The following is a 23,036-nucleotide window of genomic DNA, read 5'->3' on the forward strand; positions in this document are numbered from 1 at the left end:
GGGCCCTCGAGGGCTGGTGCTGCCCTCCCTGCAGAGCCCGGTGAGAAGTGGGAGGGCGTGTCTACGGGTCTAGGACCGCCCTGCACTCTGTCCCACGGGGGCCCCAATAGACGCCAAGTTCTCCTGTGAGTGAGTGGCCACGGGCCAGGATCTCGCCACCCCCAGGCTCTACTCTGGGAAACTGCTCCTCAGGCTGTAGGCACTGGCTCTCCTGAGGCCCCACCTGAGGCCCCTGCCCCTTGGTGAGGAGGGCACGGGGTCCAGCCAGGCGGCGGGGCAGGCACACCAGCTCCTGGCTTCTGGACCACTGAGCTACACCCCCCAGGCCACTGCCCACAGCTCCAGGCCAGGCCAGAGGGACACGGCATCCCAGTGTCTGCCCAGGGCCAGCAGGCACGTGGGGCCTCTGGTCCGCAAGCTGTGGGGGCATCTCAGCCGCCAGGGAGGCCGTGGTGAGCTCGTGATGGGCCACGAGGACTCGCAAATCTCGGCCTTACAGCTAGTGCTTGTGGACACGCACCTAATCGTCTTCGCGGCTGCATCCATCTGCCCACGGGCAGTGAGTGTCACCAACGGCCCACCGAACGCATCATTACTCTGGGGGGGGCTTGGGGTTCAGGCGCTGGCTCGCTAGGGGAGAGGGAGCCCCACCTGTGGTCCCGGCAGCTTCAAGACCCAGCCAGCTGCCCACTAGGGCCCAGAGACACAGGCAGCCGGGCTGGACTTTGCTGAGAGGCCCCCAGCACTGGCCGAGGGGCGGAGCACGGTGGGGCGAACCCGGAGGCCCGATCCAGGGACGCAGCCCCTCTCGGCCCCCCAACCCACTGCCCAAACCCCGTGTCTCCAGCGTGTGTGGGTGGCCCTCCCCTGCGTCCCCTTCAGCAGGCCAGTGCAAAGCTGATGCCAGGGTCCGGAAAGAGTAGGCAGGGGCGGGCCAGGGGGCACAGGACGGAAACGCGCATCATTTCCTTGTGACTGGACCCTCCCTGGGAGCAGGCGGAGCTGAGCACAGCCTCCCAGAACCCGTCCGCCCACTGCCAGCAGCGAGGCTGTGCTCAGCTCCGGGCCGGGAGCAGGTGCGACTCTGGGTCAGAGCCCGTGGCGTTCCGACGGCCCGGGGTCAGCCGCTCCGGGGTCAGTGGAGGGAAGAACACAGTGTGGGCGAGTGTGCAGGCGGGCGGCCTTCACCCCGAGGGGCAGGACGCCACAGGGGGCAGATGGCGGGAAGTAAGAGCCCAGTGTCACAAGCCCTAACTCAGCAGCCACTTTTGAAAAGAGGAACAAAAGGCACAAACTTTGGAAAAGGATCTAAAAGGTATGAAGGGCGCAGCAGAGCCTCAGTCCTATGGACCTGCCGTTTCCAAGGACGGCGGTCCTTTCAGACCAAGGACTCTGACCCTGGAGACGGAGAGGGGTGCCCCGTCCTCCTCCAGAAAATCTCCGCTTAGCAACAGGTCAAGCAGGAACCTTCCAGAATCACCTCAAGGCAAAGTGTGCCCTCAGACAGGGGCCCTGCAGAGCTGAGCTGTTTGGTAGCAGCAGGCTTGCTGGGGATTCGGGCCGGGCACCGCGGAGGCGTCCCTGCCCAGCCGCTACCTGGCGGCGCTGCTCTGGGGAGAAGGCCCAGAGGGCACGAAGCCAGCGCCCAGCGCTCCTGCCTGGCCTCAAACGTCACCACTGGGCTCGGGGGCACGGGCCCTGGGTTCTGCCCTGGTGTGTAAACCCCGCGTCCCTTTCCAGCTTGGTACATGGGGGGACGAAGGGGAGCGGGGGTCCCCGTCCCAGACCCTGCCAACGTGGTCGGGTCACCGCTCCAGGCCACACTCCCTCCCCAGGAGTAGGTGTGTGAGGGTGAGATCTTCAGAAAGCAAAAACGAGACAACGCAGAGGACAATGTTATTTTAGAAAACCTTCAGAAAGACCCCAGATGGCAGCAGGCATGACAGAGAGTGAGCGAGAGAGCAAGAGAGAGACCTTCACCAAGAGCCAAGGTCCAGAGTCAGACCTGCCCTTCACAAGGAAGACCCCTCTTCCCCCTCCATGGGGTGGGTGGCCTGTGTGTCACCGCCCAGTGACTGCCTAGCTTGAGGACACAGAGGTCCAGACGATGGCCTCACTGTGTTACAGTCCTGGAGACGGGGTTGCTGCCTGACCTGTCCTCCCAGGGTACCCCCGGAGCAGGGAGAGCCCCCCTCGGGGTCCTCCCCGACCCAAGCCTGGCGTGTGCACACGTACCTGCAGGGATGGACGGGAGTCCTGGGCCTGGGCGGGGGGGTAAGACTGCACAGGACAGTCTCTGCAGAGAGCTCAGCTCAGGACATGTGGTTTCTTCTCTTTAACAAAGTAACCGTCTAATCAAAGCAGCCACAGCGACTAGAGTCTTCTTTGTTAAACTGACTCTTTCAACTGTGACTTTGCAAATCCAGAGGAAGCCCCTCGCCCAGCTGGCTGCCCCTCATGAAACCAGGCTCTCCTGGTGTTTGCGAAATTGCTGGACGAGCCAAAAATATCTTTAGCGCAGAGGAGGGGAGGCAAGTCGGGAAAGAAGGGGGCGCAGCCAGGAGAAAGTTCCCTGATCTCAGATCAAGAATCTGGGGATGTTACTAGCACTTCCTTTCTGAGGTGCCTCCAGCCTCACACCCTGCCCGAGGTGCCCAGCCTGTGGACTGACAGGCAGATGGACCTCAGGGCACTACACACATGGGGGGGGGGGGCTGTGAGCCTGGCAGGCGCAGAGGCCCCGGGGTCATGGACTGTGACAGAGAGGCTGGGGGGCGGGGAAGGACATATGGGGAGAGACGGGCCTGGGGCTGCAGTGGGGATGCAGGAGGGGGGGCTCCAGCACCGGCTCCCAGAGGGCAAATCCTGGAGGGTGCCGGGAGGAGGAGGAGGAGGAGGCTCGAGGCTGCAGACTCTTCCAGAAGGAAGCCGGGAGAGGCCCTCCAGCATGCTCCCTGTCCCGAGGCTGGGAGGGCAGGCGCTCCCACCCGGTCTCTCTACACCTGTTCCAGATGCCACCACAGACCTTTCCCGGGGCCCCTGTGTGTCTGGGGCGGCCTCGAGAGCGTGGCAGGTCACCTGACCTTTCAGCTTCCTCTGACCCCGAGATGGACAGCTGCAGGACCCGAGACCCCTCGCCCCGTCCCTTCCCCCAACCGCAGGGCTGCAGCCCACCTGCGCCTACCTCGCCCACTCTTTGAGCTCCCTGTGGGACAGGGCGTGCCCCTCCTGAAGGGCGACCACCGCAGCGACCCGCTGGCCCCAGGTCATGTCCGGGACTCCAATCACAGCCACATCTGTGGACAGAGGAGCAGGGTGGAAAGTCGTGATGACTACCACGGGCCCAGGACACGCCCAGGACTCAGGGCCCTGGAGCAAAGCCCGGGCCCCCATTCAGCAACCACGTGGAGGGGAGCGTCGGGTCCGCACGCAGGGCCTGCTGGGGATGGGGGAGGCCGAGGCAGGGGGCTCAGCTTCCCCCGTCTCTGCCTTCCCCTGCATGGCCCGAGGAGACAGGTAAGAGGGCTGGGGACAGTGACAAGTCCAGAGCAGGTCACGGTGGGGAGCCTCTGCTGTCCTCGGGGCCCTCACGACCTGTGACCTGGGCCAGGAGCTCTCTGGCCCAGTGCCCCCCACCCCTCCGCTCCAGTGCTCCTGGGTCCGTGGGCTGTGCTGACCAGCAGCACCCTGGTCGGGCCTGGTCCCCGGCTGAGGGGGGGTGGGGGGAGGAGGTAGGGGGAGGAGGTGGGCAGGCCCCAGCAGGCTCATGGGGCTGGGGAGCGGGAAAGAGGGTCCCCAGCTGTGTGTGTCCCAAGGGCAGGCGACCCGGTCCAGTTCCGTGGAAAACCGCACATGGCGAGGTCCCGGCCGCAGGTGGGCAAGGGCGACGCGTACCTGCGATGCTGGGGTGTGCCATCAGGAGCCGCTCCACCTCCAGGGCGCTGACCTTGTAGCCACCGCTCTTGATGATGTCCACAGACGTGCGACCCCGGATCCAGTACGTGCCGTCCTTGAAGACGGCTGTGTCACCTGAGGGAAGGGCCCTGGTCACCAGCAGGCACGCATGTTAGAGGCCCATGTGCATGGCTGGCGCCTGGCTGGGAGCACCAGGGGCCCCACGTGGTGACCCCCGGGGGAAGGTGGCGGCTGTGGGGTCTCGGGACACGGTGGCAAGCATGGGGCTCCAGCGGCCGTGCCTCAGCCTGCGGTCCCACGCCAGATGGCCCTGGGCAGACGGCAGCGTCCAGAAAGGCCGATGGGGACCGCCCGCCGTAGAGGCCGGGGCTCAGAGGCAGGACGGCTGGTGCTTCCACCACCCAGCTCGGCTCCTGCCTGCTCCTTCTCAGGCCCGTGAGCACAGAGGAAATGAGGTCCACTACCTCCCGCCACCATCCACGGGGTCCTGGCCGAGGCAGTCCTCTGTGGGGCCTGCCATCTGTGGGGCCTCCCGGGTGGCACGCAGTCACACGGGGTCTCCGACAGGAGGGGAAAGCTCTCCTGTGCCTCCACGCCACCTCCGTGGTCCCGCCCTGCCGCCCCGCACACCGGTCCTCTCCCGGGCAGCGCTGGCCAATATGGCACTCACCAGCACTTAGCGCAAGCAGGCGGCGAGGGGACAGTGGGTGCCAGCCCAGAACATGGTGGGCACAGGGGAGATGGGCCCGAGTGTGTCTGTGTGTGCGGACACGTGTTCACACATGTGTGGGCATGTGCTCGTGGGGACGCCCCCTGCCGGCCCTCTGAGAGCAGCGCTGGGACCCCCCTCCCCGTGGTCGCACACCCCGTGCCCCATGCGGGGTTACTGGCTGGAATAAATCATAAACGTTTCCTATGGGTCACGGCGCCCATGCGGAAAGGCACCATCCGTCATTCCCGCCCCCCACAGGCTGCCGCAGCGCAGGGCCGTGAGCGTGATGGGCTCTGCCCTGAGGACCGGACCCAGAGGAAACCAAGGGCTTTGCAAGTGCATCTTTGGAAAGGGCGTTGTGGCCCCAGGGCACCTGACGTGGATGTAGCCCATGGGGTCCTGCGAGGCCCACTGTGTCCCCCGGCCCCCACTGGACGGCTGTGTGGTCTCCCGAGGGCTTTCTGACCGCCAGCACCACATGGCCCCAGTCCACGCTGTCACTGCTGTCACTGCTTCCCGCTGCTGGGGGGACACCGCACTGGCATTCAGGTCCTCCAGCGCTTTCCTGGGCCTGCCCCCACCACCGCGACTCGCCAGGGACCCTGCCATGAGCTCAGGCTCCTGTCTCCGGTCCTGCTGAAGATGTGTCGTGTGCCCCTGCCAGGGCTGCGGTCAGCCTCCGCATGTCCTTCCTGCTCCAGGGACACTGCAGGGAAAGGAGGTTCGCTGCTCTGGACAGGGGAGGGGCTGGTGGGGGACCACCATCTCGGGGGAGAAGGAGACCAGGATGGGATCACCCCGCTCTCCCGGGGACCCCTCCCCGGTGTGCCTGGAGACCCCGAGGCCCCAGGAACCTCAGTTCTGATGCAGGACCTTGTGGGGAGGGGGGTGAGCTCAAGCTAATCAGGTGATGCACTCAGAAGTGGAGGCCTGGCTGGCAAGGCTGCTGGATGTCCCAGAAAACAAGGGCCCTCAGGCCACGTCAGGCGTTCTGCTCCATTTCCCTGGGTGCTGGCGGAACAGACGCTAAAGCCCAGCAGAGACGGTGGCTGGAAGGAGGGCGCTGTTCCCAAAGTCTGTCCCCGCAGCCCCTGCCCTGCCACTCGAGGCGGGGAAAAAACACTAGCGCCTCCCAGACCAGGTGGTGCCAGGACAGCGCCCCCCTGCCCGGCGGGTCCACGCTCCCGGCCTCCTCGTCAGCACACCTGCTCCCTCCGGCACGGACCCCGGCGCACAAGGATGCCTGCTGGCAGCTCTGTGGCCAACGTCCAGCCCTGCCTCTGGGGAGATGGGGGTTGAGCCTGGTCGGGCAGAGACACGGGTTCTATTTTTGAACGGGGACACGGACATGCGACGGCTCATGCTCTGAGGACATCCTTCTGGGCTCCCCAAGTGTCTGCCCCACTCGGGTCGGGTGTGGAGCCCGGAGGGTTGCCCGGGGGAGGCGGATCCCTAGGGCATTATACTGGGTACACTTGTAGGCTCTGTTTCTGTGCCAAGCCCTAAACAACGGGGGGTGGGGCAGAGGGCTGGCCCGGGTCCACTCCTGCGGTGAGGCTGGTGGGCTTGGGGTCCTGCTAACAGTGGGACATCGGGGAATGGTGTGAAGGTGCGAGGGACCGGCCTGCACGTCATCTGCAACCTGCTGTGAATCTGAACCTATTTCAAATAAAAAGTTTTAAGGAACTGCTGTTTGGCTTATGGAGAGGTTTCCGGCCTCCCCACGGTGGGCTCACTGCCAAGTCAAGTCACCCCAGCGCCTGCACCAGCCATTCCTTACGTAAAGATTCTGTGAACGAAACTTGTGACTGAGAGCCGAGCACAGGACACTGCCGGCCAGGATGCTGACCAACGACCCCGGTGGGGCACGTGCTCCCCGCCCCCCCCCCCGCCCCGCGTCAGGGCTCCACCCTTGCTGGGAAACACCTGCTCTGCACTCTCGGGGGGGCAGATGGGGGAGCAGGGCTGCAGGAGAAGGGCCCTCCACTCTGAACCTGCTGTATGCTGGGCACCGTGAGGCCCCGGCACGCTGGCATGGGCTGTTTCCGGAGCCGCCCCAGCCTAGGCTAGGGGGCAGCTCACGGTGCGTTGACTCCCTTGGCCACAGGCTTCTGTCCCCCAGGCCTCCCCACCCCGGGAGGTGCCCGCATGCGTGCAGACCAGCCAGGGCCACCACTGTACCCAGCAGCAGATGTGGCTGCACGTGGGGTTTCCACCCGGTCATGCTGAAGGCTGAGCGGGAGAGAGGACAGCGCAGGCTCCGCGCCGTTCCCGAGGCACCAGCTTCTGGGTCAGGGAATGCGGCAGCCCCTGGCCCACCAGCGAGAGCCCAGGCTGTGGGGCTGAGAGCCTGGCCCCTCCATTAGAGCTGGCTGACAGGCAGTCAGCCCAGTCCCATGTCTGCCCTAGGGGCCTTGGGGGGTCCAGTTCTGTGCCCCGAGTGGGCACACGCACACCAGGCCCTGGAGCACTGTCAGGACCGAGTGCTGGCTCTCACCCGGCCACCGGCACACGACCTCTGTGGCCCCGCGGAAGCCCTCGTGCCTGCTGGCCGACTCGAGATGCGTCCGCAGCCTCAGAGGGTGGCTTCCTGAGGCCCCAGAAGAAATCCCGAGTCCCCTGATGCCGTTCACAAAGCCAAAGGGACACTTGTGGGATGGAATTCTCCAGCTCTGCCTGCCCGGTCCCAGGGACCCACCTCTGCACCCGCGAGGCTGCTGCCTTCTCAGAGCGGCTGACACCGCAGTCCAAAGGGGATGCCTCGCAAGTTCCCTCCGGCACAGGGCCCGTCCTCGGGCATGTGCTTCCCTGCTTCCCGGGGGGCAGTCGCTAGAGGGCATCCAGGACTGCCCTGCGTGTCCCTGGGGCTCCCTGGGCGTTCCCGCCCCATCTCAAGGGTCCAGGGCACAGAAGCCATGGGGAGGCCCCAACTACGCGGTAACTTCTGCTCCTGTAACAGCGTGTGCCCCGGAGCCCCCGGGTTCTGGAATCTCAGTCCGCTGCCTTTGGCCGGCCCACCTCTCGGCTCTGGAGCCCACACGGAGGGGGTTTTATCCTGACCGATGCGGATCACCGCCAGTAGCCCTCCGGGGACTCCGAGATGCGGGTTTGAGCAGGATGCATGCATGGCTCTCAAAGCCCCGGCCGCTTCCCGGCTCTGCCTCAGGCGTTGGAGACACACCTCCCGACACCCGGAGGCACCCTGTGCAGCCGCCGCACACGGTCCTCCGAGGAGCAGTTCCAGCAGCCACAGGGACTCGGGCTCTGCTCCTGGTCCCTGGAGAAACGGTGGCTGCTCCCCGGGGGAGGCTGGGCGGTGGGTGGGTGCCTGGGGGAAGCAGGCCTGGGAACATGGCAGGCTTGGCCTCCAGCTTGCCCTTCCTGCCCTCAGCCCCTGCGTGCCTGCTGGGCTCCAGGGGCAGAAAATCAGCTGAATGCCTCCCAGAATCACAGGCTGTGGGGACCCGAGTGTCAGTGGGAGGAGGGAGGCAGTCAGATCTGCTGCGGGTACAGGAGGAGTCCGGTGGGGGCGGCGAGCACTGGGGTCTCCCCCCAGGAGGGGGGGTGGAACGGGGGGCCTCGCTCAGGGAAGTGAGAGGACAGAAAGACCACAGCTCCCACGAGCCTCAGGTCTGAGCGCCACACGCACTGAGGGCAGGGCCCCTGGGCGGGCGCAGAGGTCAGTGTCGGGGTCAGAGGGGTCCTTGGGCTGCACGCGTTACCCTGATATAAACCGAAGACCTTTGTAGTCAGCCGCCGCCCCGGGGTGTGGGCCCCACCGATGCAGACAGGCCCCAGGAGCTAGCCCGTGAGCGGCAGGAGCTGGACATTCAACAGGGGGCGCCCTCCGCATCCCTGTCCCGGGGGTTGGAGACTTAGCTTTACGGAAGCAGAGCCTGGTAAGTGGCAGAAGACGACACAGGGCATGACACACCCAGGAAGGGGCTGCCAGCACAGGGACCAGGCAAGTTGCAGGCTGTCGCCCGAGAGGCCCCAGCGCCTGGCACAGCCTTCACGGTGGCCCTGCCTCCCCGGCCGGCGAGGTGCCCGGGTGGGGGACCGCCTTCCCTTCCACACACCCACACCCGCGAGCACACAGGCCTGTGCCCACACCGCGGGCCTGGGTGTGGGTCCTGACTAGGACTTACTGGCCCGAACGGAAGTAAGCCAGATCAGGACAGCGGCGAGGCCGGAGGAGAGGGGCGCGGGGAGGCGTGCCGGCAAGCGCGGCGCGCACCCACCGTGTCCGTGGGAGCGGCAGGCTCACCGGGGGCCGCCGGAGGCCAGAGAGCCAGGGGGAGAGGGAGCCGTCACCAGGGCCCGGCGGCGGAGGCCAGAGAGCCAGGGGGAGAGGGAGCCGTCACCTGGGCCCGGCGGCAGAGGCCAGAGAGCCAGGGGGAGAGGGAGCCGTCGCCTGGGCCCGGCGGCGGAGGCCAGAGAGCCAGGGGGAGAGGGAGCCGTCGCCTGGGCCCGGCGGCGGGCCCTGCCCCAGGAGCCCAGCACCACGGCGCGGGTCAGTGCCTCCCGTCGCCAGCCGTCTCCGAACCACGGCCCCTCACTGGCCGCAGCCTCCGTCGCTGGGTCAGGAATGCCAAGCGGACGCCTGCGCCCCCCGCTCTGCCCACTCTCCCCGTCTCCTTTGAACAGATTCCCAGAAACACTCCTGCCACGCGGTCCCACCTGTCGGAGGGGGGCACCAGCCTCGCGGCAGCCAGTGCCAGCTCTGCAAGGAGCTGTACCCACCTGGGGACAGCCGTGAATCTCGGTCTCTGTAGTGTTCGCTCATCGCTCGGAAGCGGGACTATGTTTTATGTGTTTTGTGGCCGACCGCTCCTCTCTTCTGTGATCTGCCCATCGCCCTGGCGGGCTCCCACTCCGGGCCACCCGGGCTCAGGCGCGATCCCCTGGGGGGGCACGGCTCCGGAGGGGACCCCACGCCCCCTCTGCTGCCGCGCCGCTCTAAGGCTGGTCTCCGGCAGCAGTGTCGTGCGCTCACCGCAGCGGAAGGCAAGAGCCGGCGGGTGCTCTGCAGGCTTGCTCGGCCCCCAGCCCTGCCTCCCCGTGGCCAGCGCGCCGGCAGCACGCACTTCACGCTACACGGCGCGTGATGAAGTGTTTCTTAAAGTCAGGCCATTTTTGTTTCTTTACGTTTAGTTACCAGTGTCTTTGACACAAAACTGCTCAGAGGGAAGCATCCATGGCAGCGGGAACTCTAATGTCTGCCTAGCTCTGTCCCCATGTCCCCTCTGTGTCCCCAGCTCGATGTCTCCAACTCCGTGTCCTCACTTCCTCCCGGTGTGCTCACCACTCCCCAGTCCTACCTCCTGTCCGTCCCGTCCTCCCTCCACCCAGTGACCTCACTCCGTCCCGTGTCACCCTCCGTCCCGTGTTCTCATCTGTGTCCTCACCTCTCCATTCTGTGTCGTCTCTATGTCCTGACCTTCACCCAAGTCTTGCACTCCACCCCGTGTCCTCTGTCCTACGTCCTCTGCTCCAAGAGTAAGGTTAACACAAAGTCCCGAGGGCACCTGGCTCCTGGAATATCGCCTGTCCCCCAGCCCCGGGCCAGCGCCGGTGCCCACGTGTGTGTGTGGACCCGCCTCTGAGCGTGGTGGTGCTCCGCGGGGACGAGGGTCAGGAGGAGTCACCGACTGTGGGCAGGGTTCTCAGGTAGACCCTGGTCTCCTCCCTGAGGGGCAGGCACAGCCCCGGGGGGCGTGTAGGGAGCGACGGCACCTCTGGGCCAGGAGGCGGGACCTGGGCAGGGTGGGGAGGGCGGGACCGGCGGGCGCCCCCTTGCTCTCATCCACGGCAGACTCAGCCCTTCCCTGTGCGGGCGCCAGCGGTGGCTCCCAGCCACCCGCCAGCCTCCCACGGCGCGAGGGGCGGCCAGGGAAAGGGTTAAGTTTAATTTATCCTGATTTCTATTTAATATCATGCTCTCCCGGCAGGAGCCGGCAGCTGTGAGCTGATTGCGCCCGCTCATTATGCAGCCTGTCTCGCTAATGGCCTGTGACAAAGGCACCCGGCTTGCAGGCCTCACCCCCGAGAGCCAATTAAACACACACACTCCCTTCCTGTTTGCGGCGCATTACAATGAAATTAAACTGAATTTCAAAATCATTTTCTCCTAAAGACATCTCTTTACAATAATTAATGCATGCTATTCCTTTTCAACTCAAATACTCATCAGCACCAGTGACTGTGTTAACGCTGCCTGCCCCCACTCTGCCCGCCGCTGCCTGTGCCCAGGGGGCTGCCACCCGCCAGATCCACAGGGTTTTAAAGGAAAAAAACATCTGCAGCTCTTCCCCTGAATTTAAGAATAAAAGAAGACGGCCGTAAAGCAAGTCAGCGACCGTCCAGAGGGCCAGGGGACGGATGTACAAAAAGCAAGGTTAGCTTAAAATACGTATTCCTTGAAAATATGCCTGAGGGACAGAGACAGAGACCTTTGCCGCTGTCGGATGGGCTTGTGCGAGCGCAGTGCTCACGAAGGACAACCACGCGGGGGTGCTGATGCGCTGACCGCATCCCGTCTCGGAGACGCGAGGTCCCGAAGCAGGTGACCAGGGCTCTTGGGTCCCGACACAGCCCCTGCTGCCCTGCCAGGGCCCTCGGGGCACGGCCTTGCTCTGACGGCTGCCAGACGTCCCCTCTACAAACCCGTCACTGCACACCTGCCGTCTCTGCCCGGCTCGGAGGGACACCGCGGCTGGCGGGGCGTGCACATGCGGGCATGTGCCAGGGCCACGGCAGTGGGGGGACAGCAGGTCTGGACCCACGTGCCGCCTGCCAGTGGGACAGGAAAGGGGTCCACATCCCCCAGGAAGACCCTCCATCTGTCCCTTCAAGCCAAACCCCCACCCGACAGGCCCACACGGCCCCCCGAGACTGTCGGGGTCTACGGGGCCCCACTCCACCACTCACCGGCCTCAGGCCCGTGACAGCAGCAGATGGGAACAGACGTGCCATCCCGCCGCCCGCAGATCCACGCTGACACGAGCCGGTGACGCGCCCGTGTGGATCCCAGCCACAGGCCACCCGTGCCGTGGGGCCCGGCCGCCGTTCCAGGAGGTGCACGGTGACCCCACGGCGCCCGCTCCACCTGCCTGTGGTCCCTCCCCGGCTCTGCTCCCCACAGGAGAGCATGGAACCAGGCGGGTTTCTGCTTACGGGGCCACGGGTGGCGATATGTGAAAACAGGCCTTTCTTTTTGGAAAATAGTGTCTTGAGGGTCTTACGAGACGATGTGTTCTCAGCACAGAAGTTTCACAGACAGGCAAGGGGGAGCCCCGGAACCCGCCCGCGCACGGTCTACATGCGCACGCGGAGCAGCGAGCAGCTGCAAACCTAAGATTCACAAGGTCTGCTGCAAGTCTGCATTTCAGGACCACTGGGAAGGGGGGCAACGGGGGGAGGCAGGGGGATGACGGAAGGGGCCAGGGCCCCAGGTGCTGCTGGAAGAGCACCACCCCCACACCAGGGCCGCGCCCCAATCCGCCCCAGCACAGACCCTGGTGCCCTGTGGACAACAGAAAGTGACCCAGGTGGAAAAGGAAGCACATGATATCAGAAGGACCTAGATCCTGTGGGGGGGGGGAAGATCTGCAAAGCGGGGGCTCGGGGGAGGCGACGAGGGGGGAGGACGGTCTCTGAAGCTCGGGCTCCTGACCCACGGTGGGTGGCAGGACCCCCGGGCCCCGCTGCTGCCCTCACTCTAAAGGCTGGGGCTGCTGGGACTGGGCGGGGGCGCGGCCATGAGGATGGGACCCTTCCCTGCGGCCCCGCCTACCTGTCCGGAACCAGCCGTCGGGGGTGAAGGCGTTTCTGGTTTCTTCGGGTTTGTCCCAGTATTCACGGAACACAGATGGCCCCCTGACCAAGAGCTCCCCTTCCTTCTCCGCGAGCCCGGGGGTCACCTGCAGCACGGGAGACAGACACGTCCCTCAGAGGGTCTCCCTCGTGACCCCCGACGGCACCACTCTTCCAGCTAAACCACAGACTTTGTTTTGAGTTTCACCCATTTTTCCACGGTCGCCCTTTATCTGGTTCCACTGCCAAGGTCAGACGGGTCACAGGACAGCAAGGCAAAGGCCCTGAAAATAAACAGGCAGGCACCCAACCCTAGAGAAGGCCGGAGCTCGCTGACTGATCTGGGTGACAGTAAAACAACAACAGGAATCAGCATTCTCCACTGGAAATAAACGAGACCCAGAGTCTGATAACATAATATTCGAAATGTCCCAGAAGGAAGATCGCTCAGTGTGTGAGGAGCCCCCGGGCAGGACAAGGCAGGCGGCATAGATGTCGAGCCCCGCTAACAAGGCCTTTAAGACAGATGTCATAGGGGCACCTGGGGGGCTCAGTCGGTTAAGCATCTGACTTCAGCTCAGGTCGTGATCTCACGGTTTTTAGGTTCGAGCCCCGCGTCAGGCTTTGTACCGACAGCTCAGCGCCTGGAGCCTGAATTGGATTCTGTGTCTCCCTTTCTCTCTGCTTTTCCCCCACTCGTAATTTATCTCTATCTCAAAAATAAATTTTAAAAAATTAGACAGATGTCATAAACATGCTCCAAACAGAAGGGCAAACACTCTGGAAGTAAATAGAAAAACTGAAAGTCTCAAGAGAGAAAAGTTACAAAGCAAGACCAAATGGAAATTCCAGAATAGAAAAACACAATGACAGCAGTAGGAAGAATTCATTGGATGGGCTCAGTAACAGAGTGGAGGTCACAGAGGGAAGTCTGAGATCTTGAAGAGGGGTCGGTAGGAACTGACAGTAGGAACTACCGTGCTCCCTGCCGTAAGGGCCCGACTCCTCCTACTGGTTCCCAGGAGATGAGAAGTAAGGAGCCAGAGGATTGTGGGTAAAATCTGGTTGAAAACTCTCAAGTCTGGTGAGATACAAAAACCTGCAGATTCAAGCAGCTCAGTGGATCCCCAAAAGGACAAACCCAAAGAGACACAAGCTCAGACACATCGTAATCCCAGCACTGAAGACCCAGAAGAAAGGGAAAGCTGGCCGTGGCCAGAGCGGACGCGCGGCTCCGATGGCCACCACGTCCTCACCGGAAGCTGCGGAGGCCAGAGCAGGGGCAGCACCTGCCAAGCGTCAGCCCGGAATCCTAGATCCAGTGAGGAATGTTACGGACAGAAGACAAGACAAAGACGCTCTTAGATAAAAAACAAGAGAACCTGTGGCCGGAAGATCTGAATTAAAAGAATTATCAGAGAACACTCTTCAGACAGAAGGCAGATGATGCCAGAAGGAAACAGGGAGGCTCAGAAATGAAATAAAAGCATCAGAATAGGCAAATACTTGGGTGAATAAAACTGACCATTCAGTTCCTCATGAGGTTTGTCAAACAGTTTTGAGTGCTGAAAACAAGCATTTTAATCTTGCCTAATGGAGTTTATTATCTAAGTAGATGTTCCACATGACAACGGTGTTTGCTGAGCAGGGAGAAGGCAAAGGGCCCCATATGCTGGTGACAAAGATTCTCTCCTTGACCAGACTAGTCAGGCTCCCAAAATGTATCACAGGCCCACCTGTGCCCTTCCTGTACGGTCCAGTTTTCCCAAGACCCTGCTGCTTCGGTTTAGCAAGAGCCCCCCCCGGCCCCCCGGCCCCCCCCCCCAACACCTGGTCAGCCTCCCACGTGGCATCGCCCCCGGGGCCGCCTGGAAGCCCGTCCCCACAGGCCCGCACCGCACTCAGAGCTGAGCCCAGCCTCCCCTCCGCAGGGCCCGCGCCTGTCCCGGCGTCCTGGGTAAGGGCTGCCGCGCGGTGCTGACAGGCGTCACTGACCGGGGCAGGAACTCTACAGGAGCGTGAAGAGTGGAGTCTAAGTAGGTTTCCAAAAGTCAAGAGTATGTATTGTAGCCCCCAGAACAACTACCAAAAAGCTGAACAAAGGCATATGGTCAACAGCTCAACAGGTAAATTAAAATGCGCTACTGAAAAATGGGTCTAAGAAGCACAGGAAAAGGGAAGCAGAGCAAAGAGAAACTGGGGAGCACAGGGCAAGCAGACGCCGAACGGTGGTCGGTGACGGCGGGCTCAGGTCCCAGCATTTCTATAATCAAATTCAACGTCAATGCTCTAAGCACAGCAATCGGAAGACTGTCAGATGGACTGCGGAGGCCACACACAGTGACACAGGCAGGCTGGAAGCAAGGGGACGGGCCGTCCATGCACGGACATGGGTTACAACAGAGCAAAGCGGCTGTGGGGACATGAGACGAGATAAACTTGGGAGCAAAGAGCAGCATGCGCGGCATCATGAGACGACACAACGGTCAGGTCACCGGGAAGACATGCTGGTTACAGACGCATGTTCACCGAGTGACAGACTTCGGAGACACATCAGCAGACACCTGAAAGCAGAGATGCACCATCACAGAGGAGCTGTCACACCGGCCACGGGGCGGGACCCACGTGCGCTGCCGCCCAAAGCTGTCGCGTGCGCCTCCAGTGACGAGGCCACGCTCGGGGGCACGTGACGCGCCCTCACGGAGTTAACGGACTGGAGTCGCACCCAGTGTGCTTTCTGGCCATAAGGGGACTGAACTAAAAACGAGTAACAGGAAGATAACAGACAGCCTCCAGACACTTGGAAAATAAACAACACACTTCTAACTAATCCGTGAGTTAAAGAGGAAGTCTTAAAAGAAACTAGAAAGTCAGAAAATAGTTTGAACTGAACGAAATGAAAACATAAAAATTTGGGGGCAGGTAGAGCTCCAGTAGTGCTTGCAGGAGATTTGCGTCACTAAGTGCACGAATCAGGAAAGAGAAAAGTCACAAATCGGTAACCTAAAGTTTCACCTTAGGAAACTAGAAAAAGTGTAAAAAGCAAGCTAGAAGAAACAATAAAGATACAAACAAGAAACCAATTAAAATGAAAAGAAAAAAGCAATAAGGAAAACTCAATGAATCCAAAAGCAATTTCTTTAAGAAAAGATCAATAAAATGGACAAACTTCTAGCAAAAATAACAAAGAAAAAAGAAGTAGAGGGGCGCCTGGGTGGCTCAGTTGGTTGAGTGTCGGACTTTGAGCCCAGGTCACGATCTTGCTGTGAGTTCGAGCCCCACTTCGGGCTCTGTGCTGACAACTCAGAGCCTGGAGCTGCTTCCGAGTCTGTGTGTCTCTCTCTCAGCCTCTACCCAACTTGTGTGCGCACATTCTCGCCAACATAAATAAAACATAAAAAAAAATTTTTTTTTTAAGTAGAAGACACAGATTATCCCTAAGAGTAATGGGAAGAACACCACTTCAGAGTATGCAGACGTGGGAAGGTTAGTAAGGGGCCACAACAAACACTATACACATAATTCAACAATTCAAACGACCGATTCCTCAAAACACATAACCTATCAAGACTCACTCAAGATGCATTAGATGACCCGAAGGGTCCGATAACTGTCTAAAGAAACTGAATTAATGGTTAAAATCTTGCAAAAAAGAAACCTCCAGGCCCAGATGCTTTCACTGGTAAATTCTAGCAAACATTTAAATAAATACAGAATAGCAATTACAGGCAGTCTCTCCTGGAAAACAGAAGAAGAGGGAATAATTCCCACCTCATTTTATGATACCAGCATCACCCTGACATCCAGACAAGAACAACAGGAAAGTACAGATGCAAAATTCCTCAGTGAAATGCTAGCAGATCCGACCCAGCATCATGTAAAATAAATGATATACCATAGGCAAGTGGAGTTTGTCCTGGGAGTTCAAGCCTGGTTTAATATTAGGAAATCAACCAATGTAGGGGCACCTGGGGGGCTCAGTCGGTTAAGCTCTGGACTTTGGCTCAGGTCATGATCTCACAGTTCGTAAATTCAAGCCCCACGTTGGGTTCTGTGCTGACTGCTCAGAGCCTGGAGCTGTTTTGGATTCTGTCTCCACCTCTCTCTTTGCCCCTCCCCTGCTTGCGCTTTCTCTCTCTCTCAAAATAAATAAACGTTAAGACATGTGAAGAGGGGCGCCTGGATGGCTCACTCGGTTGAGTGTCCGGCTTCGGCTCAAGTCATGATCTCACGTTTTTGGGTTCGAGCCCCGTGTCAGGCTCTGTGCTGACAGCTAGCTCGGAGCCTGGAGCCTGCTTCAGATTCTGTGTCTCCCTCTCTCTCTGCCCCTGACCACTCATGCTCTGTCTCTGTCTCAAGAATAAATAAAACATAAAAAAAAATTAAAAAAATAAGACACGTGAAAACGTGGGACTGTCTCACTGGGACACGGACACATGAAGAATCAGTGAGCCCGAACACACGCACACCAAGAAGACCTAAGGGAATGCAGAGGCATACCATGTTCATGGATCAGAAGACTTGTCACAGTGAGGATGTTAATTCTCACCAAGTTGATCTGCAGATTTAGTGCAATCTTGATCAAGATCTCAAAAGGATTTTTTTGTAGATACAAATAACCTGGTTGTAAACCTTGTATGGCAGGCAAATAACTCCAATAGCTAAAACAGCTCTGAACAAGAATGAAATTGGTGGCATCAGGCTGTAGTTCTGAGAGTCACCACAAACCTACAGCAGCCAAGACTAGTGCTGGCAGAGAAACAGGCGCAGGTCAGTGCAGAACAGACAACCTCCCTGTACGCCAGCACAGACATGCAGCACCCTCATGGACTCCAGACTTCCACCAGTCCTAATTCTCCTACAGATTTGCCAGGGGGTCTCTGGACTATGGGAAGAGTACTGAGTAGCTAAAACAGGCCATAATTTTCTTTATGCCAAAACAAAACACAGCAAAACAAAAAACCGAAAAAAACCCAAAGCATTTTTCATTGCTTCAGGGAAAGAGGAAAAATGAACCCCTGACATGAAGCTCTAAATACACATGCACCCTTTACACCCTGGTTTACGTGACCCTGACTCGTCAGACAGACTTTGGGACAATAGAGTCCATTTAATTTTGGTCACTGACATTTATAAATTTTAGAAACAAGGGTATGAAGACTAATCAAGAGTGAAGATAAGCCAGGAGAAGGGAAACAGTCTGAGGAGAATAGTATCATAGAGAAGTAAGGGATCTAAAATAGCACGTAGCAATAAACACTGCCACGTACCAGAATCCGTCACCTGGATCACCGGGCCACAAGCGGCCAGAGCCCTGCAGGGTTTCTGCTGTGATTCCCTGGACATACCCAGAGTTAACCCCCCACATCTGCTGGGACAAGAGCGGAGCAAAGTGGGCATTCGGCAGGCACACACCTGCTGCTCTGGGGGCCCGGCTGCCCCTCAGGGCACACGGCCAGACTCGGTGCCCCGCGGCCACACGCAACGCTGCTTCGTGCTGCAGCCTAAAGCCTGGGCGTCCTGCTGGGGGGCTCCCGTCTTCGGAGGAATCCCATGTGGGACTGTCACGTGGCGGGAGGCCTGGGCACCACGTGCAAGCACTGCGCCGCACTACGACCGGCCGCCCCGGACCGGAGCCTCCTCATCCTAGAGCAGTCTGCACCTCGTTCTCTGTCGGAGCCCTGAAGGCACAGGCCTGGACAGCTGCCCAAGTTCACGACCAGTGATCCGCTCCAGCCATCTGGAAGGAGGTGCAGGAATGCGGCAGGGAGGCTATGGGCCAAGGAGGCCGGCGAGGGTGGGGTAGGACCCGTGGCAGAGCCCCTGTCCCTGAAGGTCCCCGGGGCCCTCCTTGGCTGTGGGCTCCCACTGTGTGCTGATGCACGGCTGCCTCACCGCCCACGGCTTGGGGCCACAGGACCCAGCAAGGATCGGGACAGGCATGCAGGGACGAGGCCCACGAGGAGGAGTGGCGGCGTGCCCTTCGGGGGTGTGCGGGGCCGGCTCGGGTCCCAGCAGGGGGGCGGGGAGGCACAAGACAGCTAAGTGCCGGCAGTCCCTCCTCTGGCCTGTCAGGTGCTGCGGGCTTCCTTTTCCTTTGGAAGATCCCCCGTTTGGGGGTGGGCCCCTCCTTCTGGGCCCTCGATACAGAGGTGGTAAACCCGCTGCATCCCGCGAGGCACAGAGCACGTGGCTGACGATGGTCTGCTGTGCGTCTGAGGGGACAGCATGGTCACCCCACCCCCCAGGGCAGGGCCGGAGCACACCCAGGCCCAATGGCTCTCTGCCCCCCCCCCCGTCCCTGTCCTGCCGCAAGTAGCATGCAGCAGTGACAGATGGCAGGGACAGGCGGGGCGGCAGAAGGAGGGAGGGGAGCCCAGGGACACTGGTGACCGTCAGGAGGACAGGCGGTTGAGCAGGCTGCCGTCCACAGTGACAGCCTGCATATGGAGACACACGATAATTAATTTTTAAGGGGAAAGACGGGACGCAGAGCTCGCTGCCACCGCCCGGCGCCAGCGGGTGCCCCACGCTGCGCCTCTGCGTCCTCGGCGAGGGACGGCGTGGGGGTGCAGGCCAGCGGGTCGCGTCCAGCTGGGAGGCCACGTGTCCGCCGCTGGGCCTCACTGTGGCTGGCTGGCGCTTGGCTCTCTTGAAAGTGAGCACTTGGAAAACACACAGATGCAGCGCGAGCCGTGCTCGCGGGCTTTAAAGGCGAAGCCAGCTGGGCGGCCACGGCACGGGGAAGACGCCCCACAGCAAAACAGCTCCGGGGCCAGCAGGGAGACCGGACAGCGGCGTGAAGGCGGGACCCCTGGGTGCCCCCGGGCTGCCAGCCGCCTTAGCCACAGCCAGGGGACCCACGACCGGGAGACGGACAGGACACGACGGCTTCGCTACCTGAGGACCAGCAGTGACAGCCCAGACCATGCCCTGCCAGGTGCACGGGTGCGTAGCAGATGCGACGAGGCTGGCACGCACAGGCCCGGGCACACGAGAGTGAACACGGGTTCCGCCGCCGTCTGGGAAGCACGGCTTGGCCCGGCCGCCCCTGCTGCTGCCAGGGCTCCCCTCTGTGGGGCGGAGACCCTGGTGCCCCCCGGCCACTCGCTCCTCACTCCTGGTGCCGGGCTCTGGCCTCTCGGGGTGCAGAGGCCTGGGGAGCACGACTGGGAGCCGGACGTGCTGAGGGCTGACCCTCCCCAGGGCGCCCAGGCACACAGTCTTATGGGGTAAATCCAACGCCTACTTGTGACGTCCCTGAAGGTGCCGCAGGCTGCCAGCCAAAGCCACCAGCTCCACCCGTTTGCCTGATGGTCTCCTCAACCCTCCCACTCCAGACACGGAGACCGAGGCCACAGGGCGAGGCCCCGCCAGGCACGGAGCTGGGGAGCTCCCCAGGGAGAGACGGGGACGCGCGGGTCCACGACGGCTTCTGCCTTAGGACAGAGACCGATCTCCAGCCTAGTAAGGGTATCGGCTGTGGAGAAAGTAACTTCCTTTTAAATCAAGATCCCCACTCCCACCAACCCTAAACTTTTCTGTGCTTCCTATTCGCTTACGATCAGGTTTATAGTTACTAGAACCTTCCCTGGAATAAGACAGTGGGCGGGGTCCCCTTCCCCACCCGACGCTCTGGAGGGACAGCGAGAGCCACCACTGACCGCAGCCGCCGCCGGCCTTTGTTTTCAGGGCTGTGAGCTGCCCACGGCGGCCTCGCAGGGACCCGGCCGCGGCGCCCTGGGTTCGCGGGGTGGAGACGGTCCCGTGAACAGTGCTTTTAAGGACTCGCTTTAACGAGGCTGCCCAAAGGCGGTCGTGGAAGGAGCCTCAGGAGTCGGGGCTCAGGGGGCTTTGGCTCTGCTCTGCACGCCGTCCCCAGGGCAGGGGCGCCCCCGGGAAACACCAGCCTGACCCGTGTGGACCTCTGGCCAGCCGGGTGGCGCCAGCGAGCACAGAGCCGTGACCCACCCGTGTCTCCATCTCGTTCCCGTCTGCGTGGAGCATGTAGGGGCAGCGGTCCTTCTTCGGGTTCTCCGAGACGATGCGCACCTCCACACCCGGCAGCGGGGTGCCCACGGAGCCTGCAAAGACAGAGGAGAGGGCTGCACGCCTGGACGTCCCGCAGAGAACGAGGGGACCCAGTCACCTTGGGGAGGCTCTTAGCACCTGGGCCAGAGGCTGGGGCCGCCACCTCCCCTCCAGCACCTAGCTGCACGGCAAGGGCACGGGCGCCGGGGGACTGTCCCCGGGGTCACCGCAGAGCCCGGGTGCACAGAAGGCCCAGGAGGGACTGAGCAGCCAGGGAACCGCATTCTGTTCATGTATTAGGCGCCCATGGTTTGCTTGGTGTGTGCATCCCGCTCAAGCAAGCGGCGGCCTGCTGTGCCCTGAGGCAACCCAGCAAGTCCCCACAGCCACACAGTGAAGGACCGATGTGGTCGAGGTCCCGAGACCCGACACTCCGCATCTGAGAGGACTGAGGTGTCATAGGACAACTATGACATAGCCGGCTGTTTCTCGGGGTGCCTGCCTGCAGCCAGCCCGGCCCGGCTCTGCCGCAAGGAGGGCCGATGGCTGCGGCAGGCACCTCGGCACCTGCAGCGGGACCCTCAGCCCCATTCCGAGCTTAAAGCAGCCCCTTCCTCCCCCTTCCTTCTGGGCTCCGCAGCTTCGCAACACTATGACATGGCTGGGGACTCAGTCCCCCTGGGGCCACCTGCTGGGGCGGAGCCCTGCTTTCACCCTCCCGTCCCGGAGGAAGGAGGCAGGCTCGGTCCAGGCCCAAGGACCTCAGGGGATGTGTGGCGACAGGAAGCAGTCAGCCTCAGGGCAGGCGAGGCCTGAGACCCCTGCTGAGGCCACCGGAGAAGGTCAAGGCCCCACTGACAGCTGCTGCATTGCAGAGCTGGTCCCCGCCGTGTGTCCCCAGGGGACGCACATGTCCCGCTCAGCTACAGATGGAGGTCCCCACGCCCGCCTCGCCTAGGGCTCGGTCACTTGCTGAAGCGGCACTGCACTTCCGGACCCCGCGTTATCATGGGGGTGAAGAGGTGCCCGGGGAGGAGTGGTCCCTGTGCCTCCGGGCCCTCGGCCCCGCCCGCGGGCCGTGTGGGAGCACAGACCACACACACCTGCCCCTTAGCGGAAGGGGGTCCTATAACCGTCCTCCTCAACTGGGAGACACCAGACCCCCCACCCCCCACCCCTACCCTCCTCCGCTGCTTTCAACCCACTGATTTCTCCCTGGAACATTTTTTAAAAAGGAAAAGCCCGTCCTCCTGCATCTCCCTGCTCTCTTCACACTCTGAAGAGCGAGCGCTCCGGCCACTGGGATTTGTGACGGAGGCGGAGGTGCCGACGGAGCTGTAACTAATTACAGCATCACAAACACAACAACACAACTAACATCTCCAGGCAGGAACGACCCCGGTTTCATAGGCCTGACGAACTGCAGGGTGAGGTCCACACGGAGAAGATGGAGAAGACGCTGCGGTTCCGGGGGAGGGGCAGCAGGGAGCCAGGCAGACCAGTGCCTGCCAGCCAGCCTGCCCCCACGGGGTCAGCCCCGCCCCCTCTGCACCCACGGGGCCAGCCCCGCCCCCACCACACCCACGGGGTCAGCCCCGCCCCCTCTGGCACCCGCAGACCAGTGCCCCTCCCCAGTGGCCCTGTTCCGAGTCTGGGGAGCTGGGGAGCTGGGGAGGGAGGTCTTGAGAGGAGGGAGACAGGGCGATAAGGTCCTGGGGTCCGTCAGCATGCCTCCGAGCCCCCCCCCACCCTGGGAGCCACTAGCGCATCAGATCTCCACCTCCATTTAGAGTGGGATTAGGCCCAGCAGCGGCGACCATGAATTATTCATCTCCCTTCATGGGATCTATCCAGAGGCCCACAGGAAAGGGACAATGTGAAGATACGACCCAGAGCTTGACCCTGGGCCAACAACCCTCTTTCACGGCTGGCTGTGCCCGGGGTGCCCTCGGCAGGTTTTGAGAACCTGTACAAATGGGTCCTGGTGGCCACCGGACCCCCGGAGAGAGCTGCACCCAAGAGGCCACACAGGCAGCGGGGAGGGAGGGCCAGCCCCGAGCGACCCCTCGCCGGGAGTGGGTGCGGGGGTCCCGAGTGTGACCTGTGCCCGGCCTGGACACCAAGGTGCGTGGACGGGCCCGCAGGGCCGCGGACGCCCTCGTAGCCTCTCGCCACAAACGATGCCACTTTCCTTTGGTCCGAACCAAACGACAGGATCACGCCCGAGTGCGGGAGGCCCGCGATGTGGAAAAAGTCACAGGTATTTGGTTCGGAGGGAAGAGGGACAAGGCCCAGGCCCCTGGGTTCCACAAACTGTCCCCGAGGCCTGGGGGCGGGGGGAGGGCTGCAGCCATCACTGAGGATTCTAGAACTTCTGCCCAATAAACCTTGGGTTTCAGAAACTTTGAGTTCCCCTTTCCTCAGAGGGGGCCGCTCCCATGACCTCTGTCCGGGGCAGCTTTCCTGGCCCCCCTGGGCACTCTGCCTCCACCGTCTGCCGCGGGCCCCACGCCAGGCCTCCCTCGCGCACGCCATCCTGTCCTGGCTCCTGATCTTGGCTCTC

The 23,036-nt window shown here is 61.8% G+C and overlaps 1 protein-coding gene across 1 annotated transcript in view; it reads right to left on the bottom strand.

The window, feature by feature from the left end:
* The window catches only part of ACSF3 (acyl-CoA synthetase family member 3), a 38,049-nt gene that overhangs the window by 1,709 nt on the left and 13,304 nt on the right, over positions 1 to 23,036 (bottom strand). Inside the window, exons 6-9 of the mRNA XM_029926085.1 lie at positions 20,414 to 20,526; positions 12,423 to 12,549; positions 3,895 to 4,029; positions 3,185 to 3,296 (exon numbers count right to left, since the gene is read on the bottom strand). Coding sequence (XP_029781945.1) covers positions 3,185 to 3,296; positions 3,895 to 4,029; positions 12,423 to 12,549; positions 20,414 to 20,526 — 487 coding nt within the window. The remainder of the gene's footprint in view (positions 1 to 3,184; positions 3,297 to 3,894; positions 4,030 to 12,422; positions 12,550 to 20,413; positions 20,527 to 23,036) is intronic.

The sequence above is a fragment of the Suricata suricatta genome, chromosome 16 (genome assembly GCF_006229205.1).
Source record: "Suricata suricatta isolate VVHF042 chromosome 16, meerkat_22Aug2017_6uvM2_HiC, whole genome shotgun sequence".
Classification (NCBI taxonomy): domain Eukaryota; kingdom Metazoa; phylum Chordata; class Mammalia; order Carnivora; family Herpestidae; genus Suricata; species Suricata suricatta.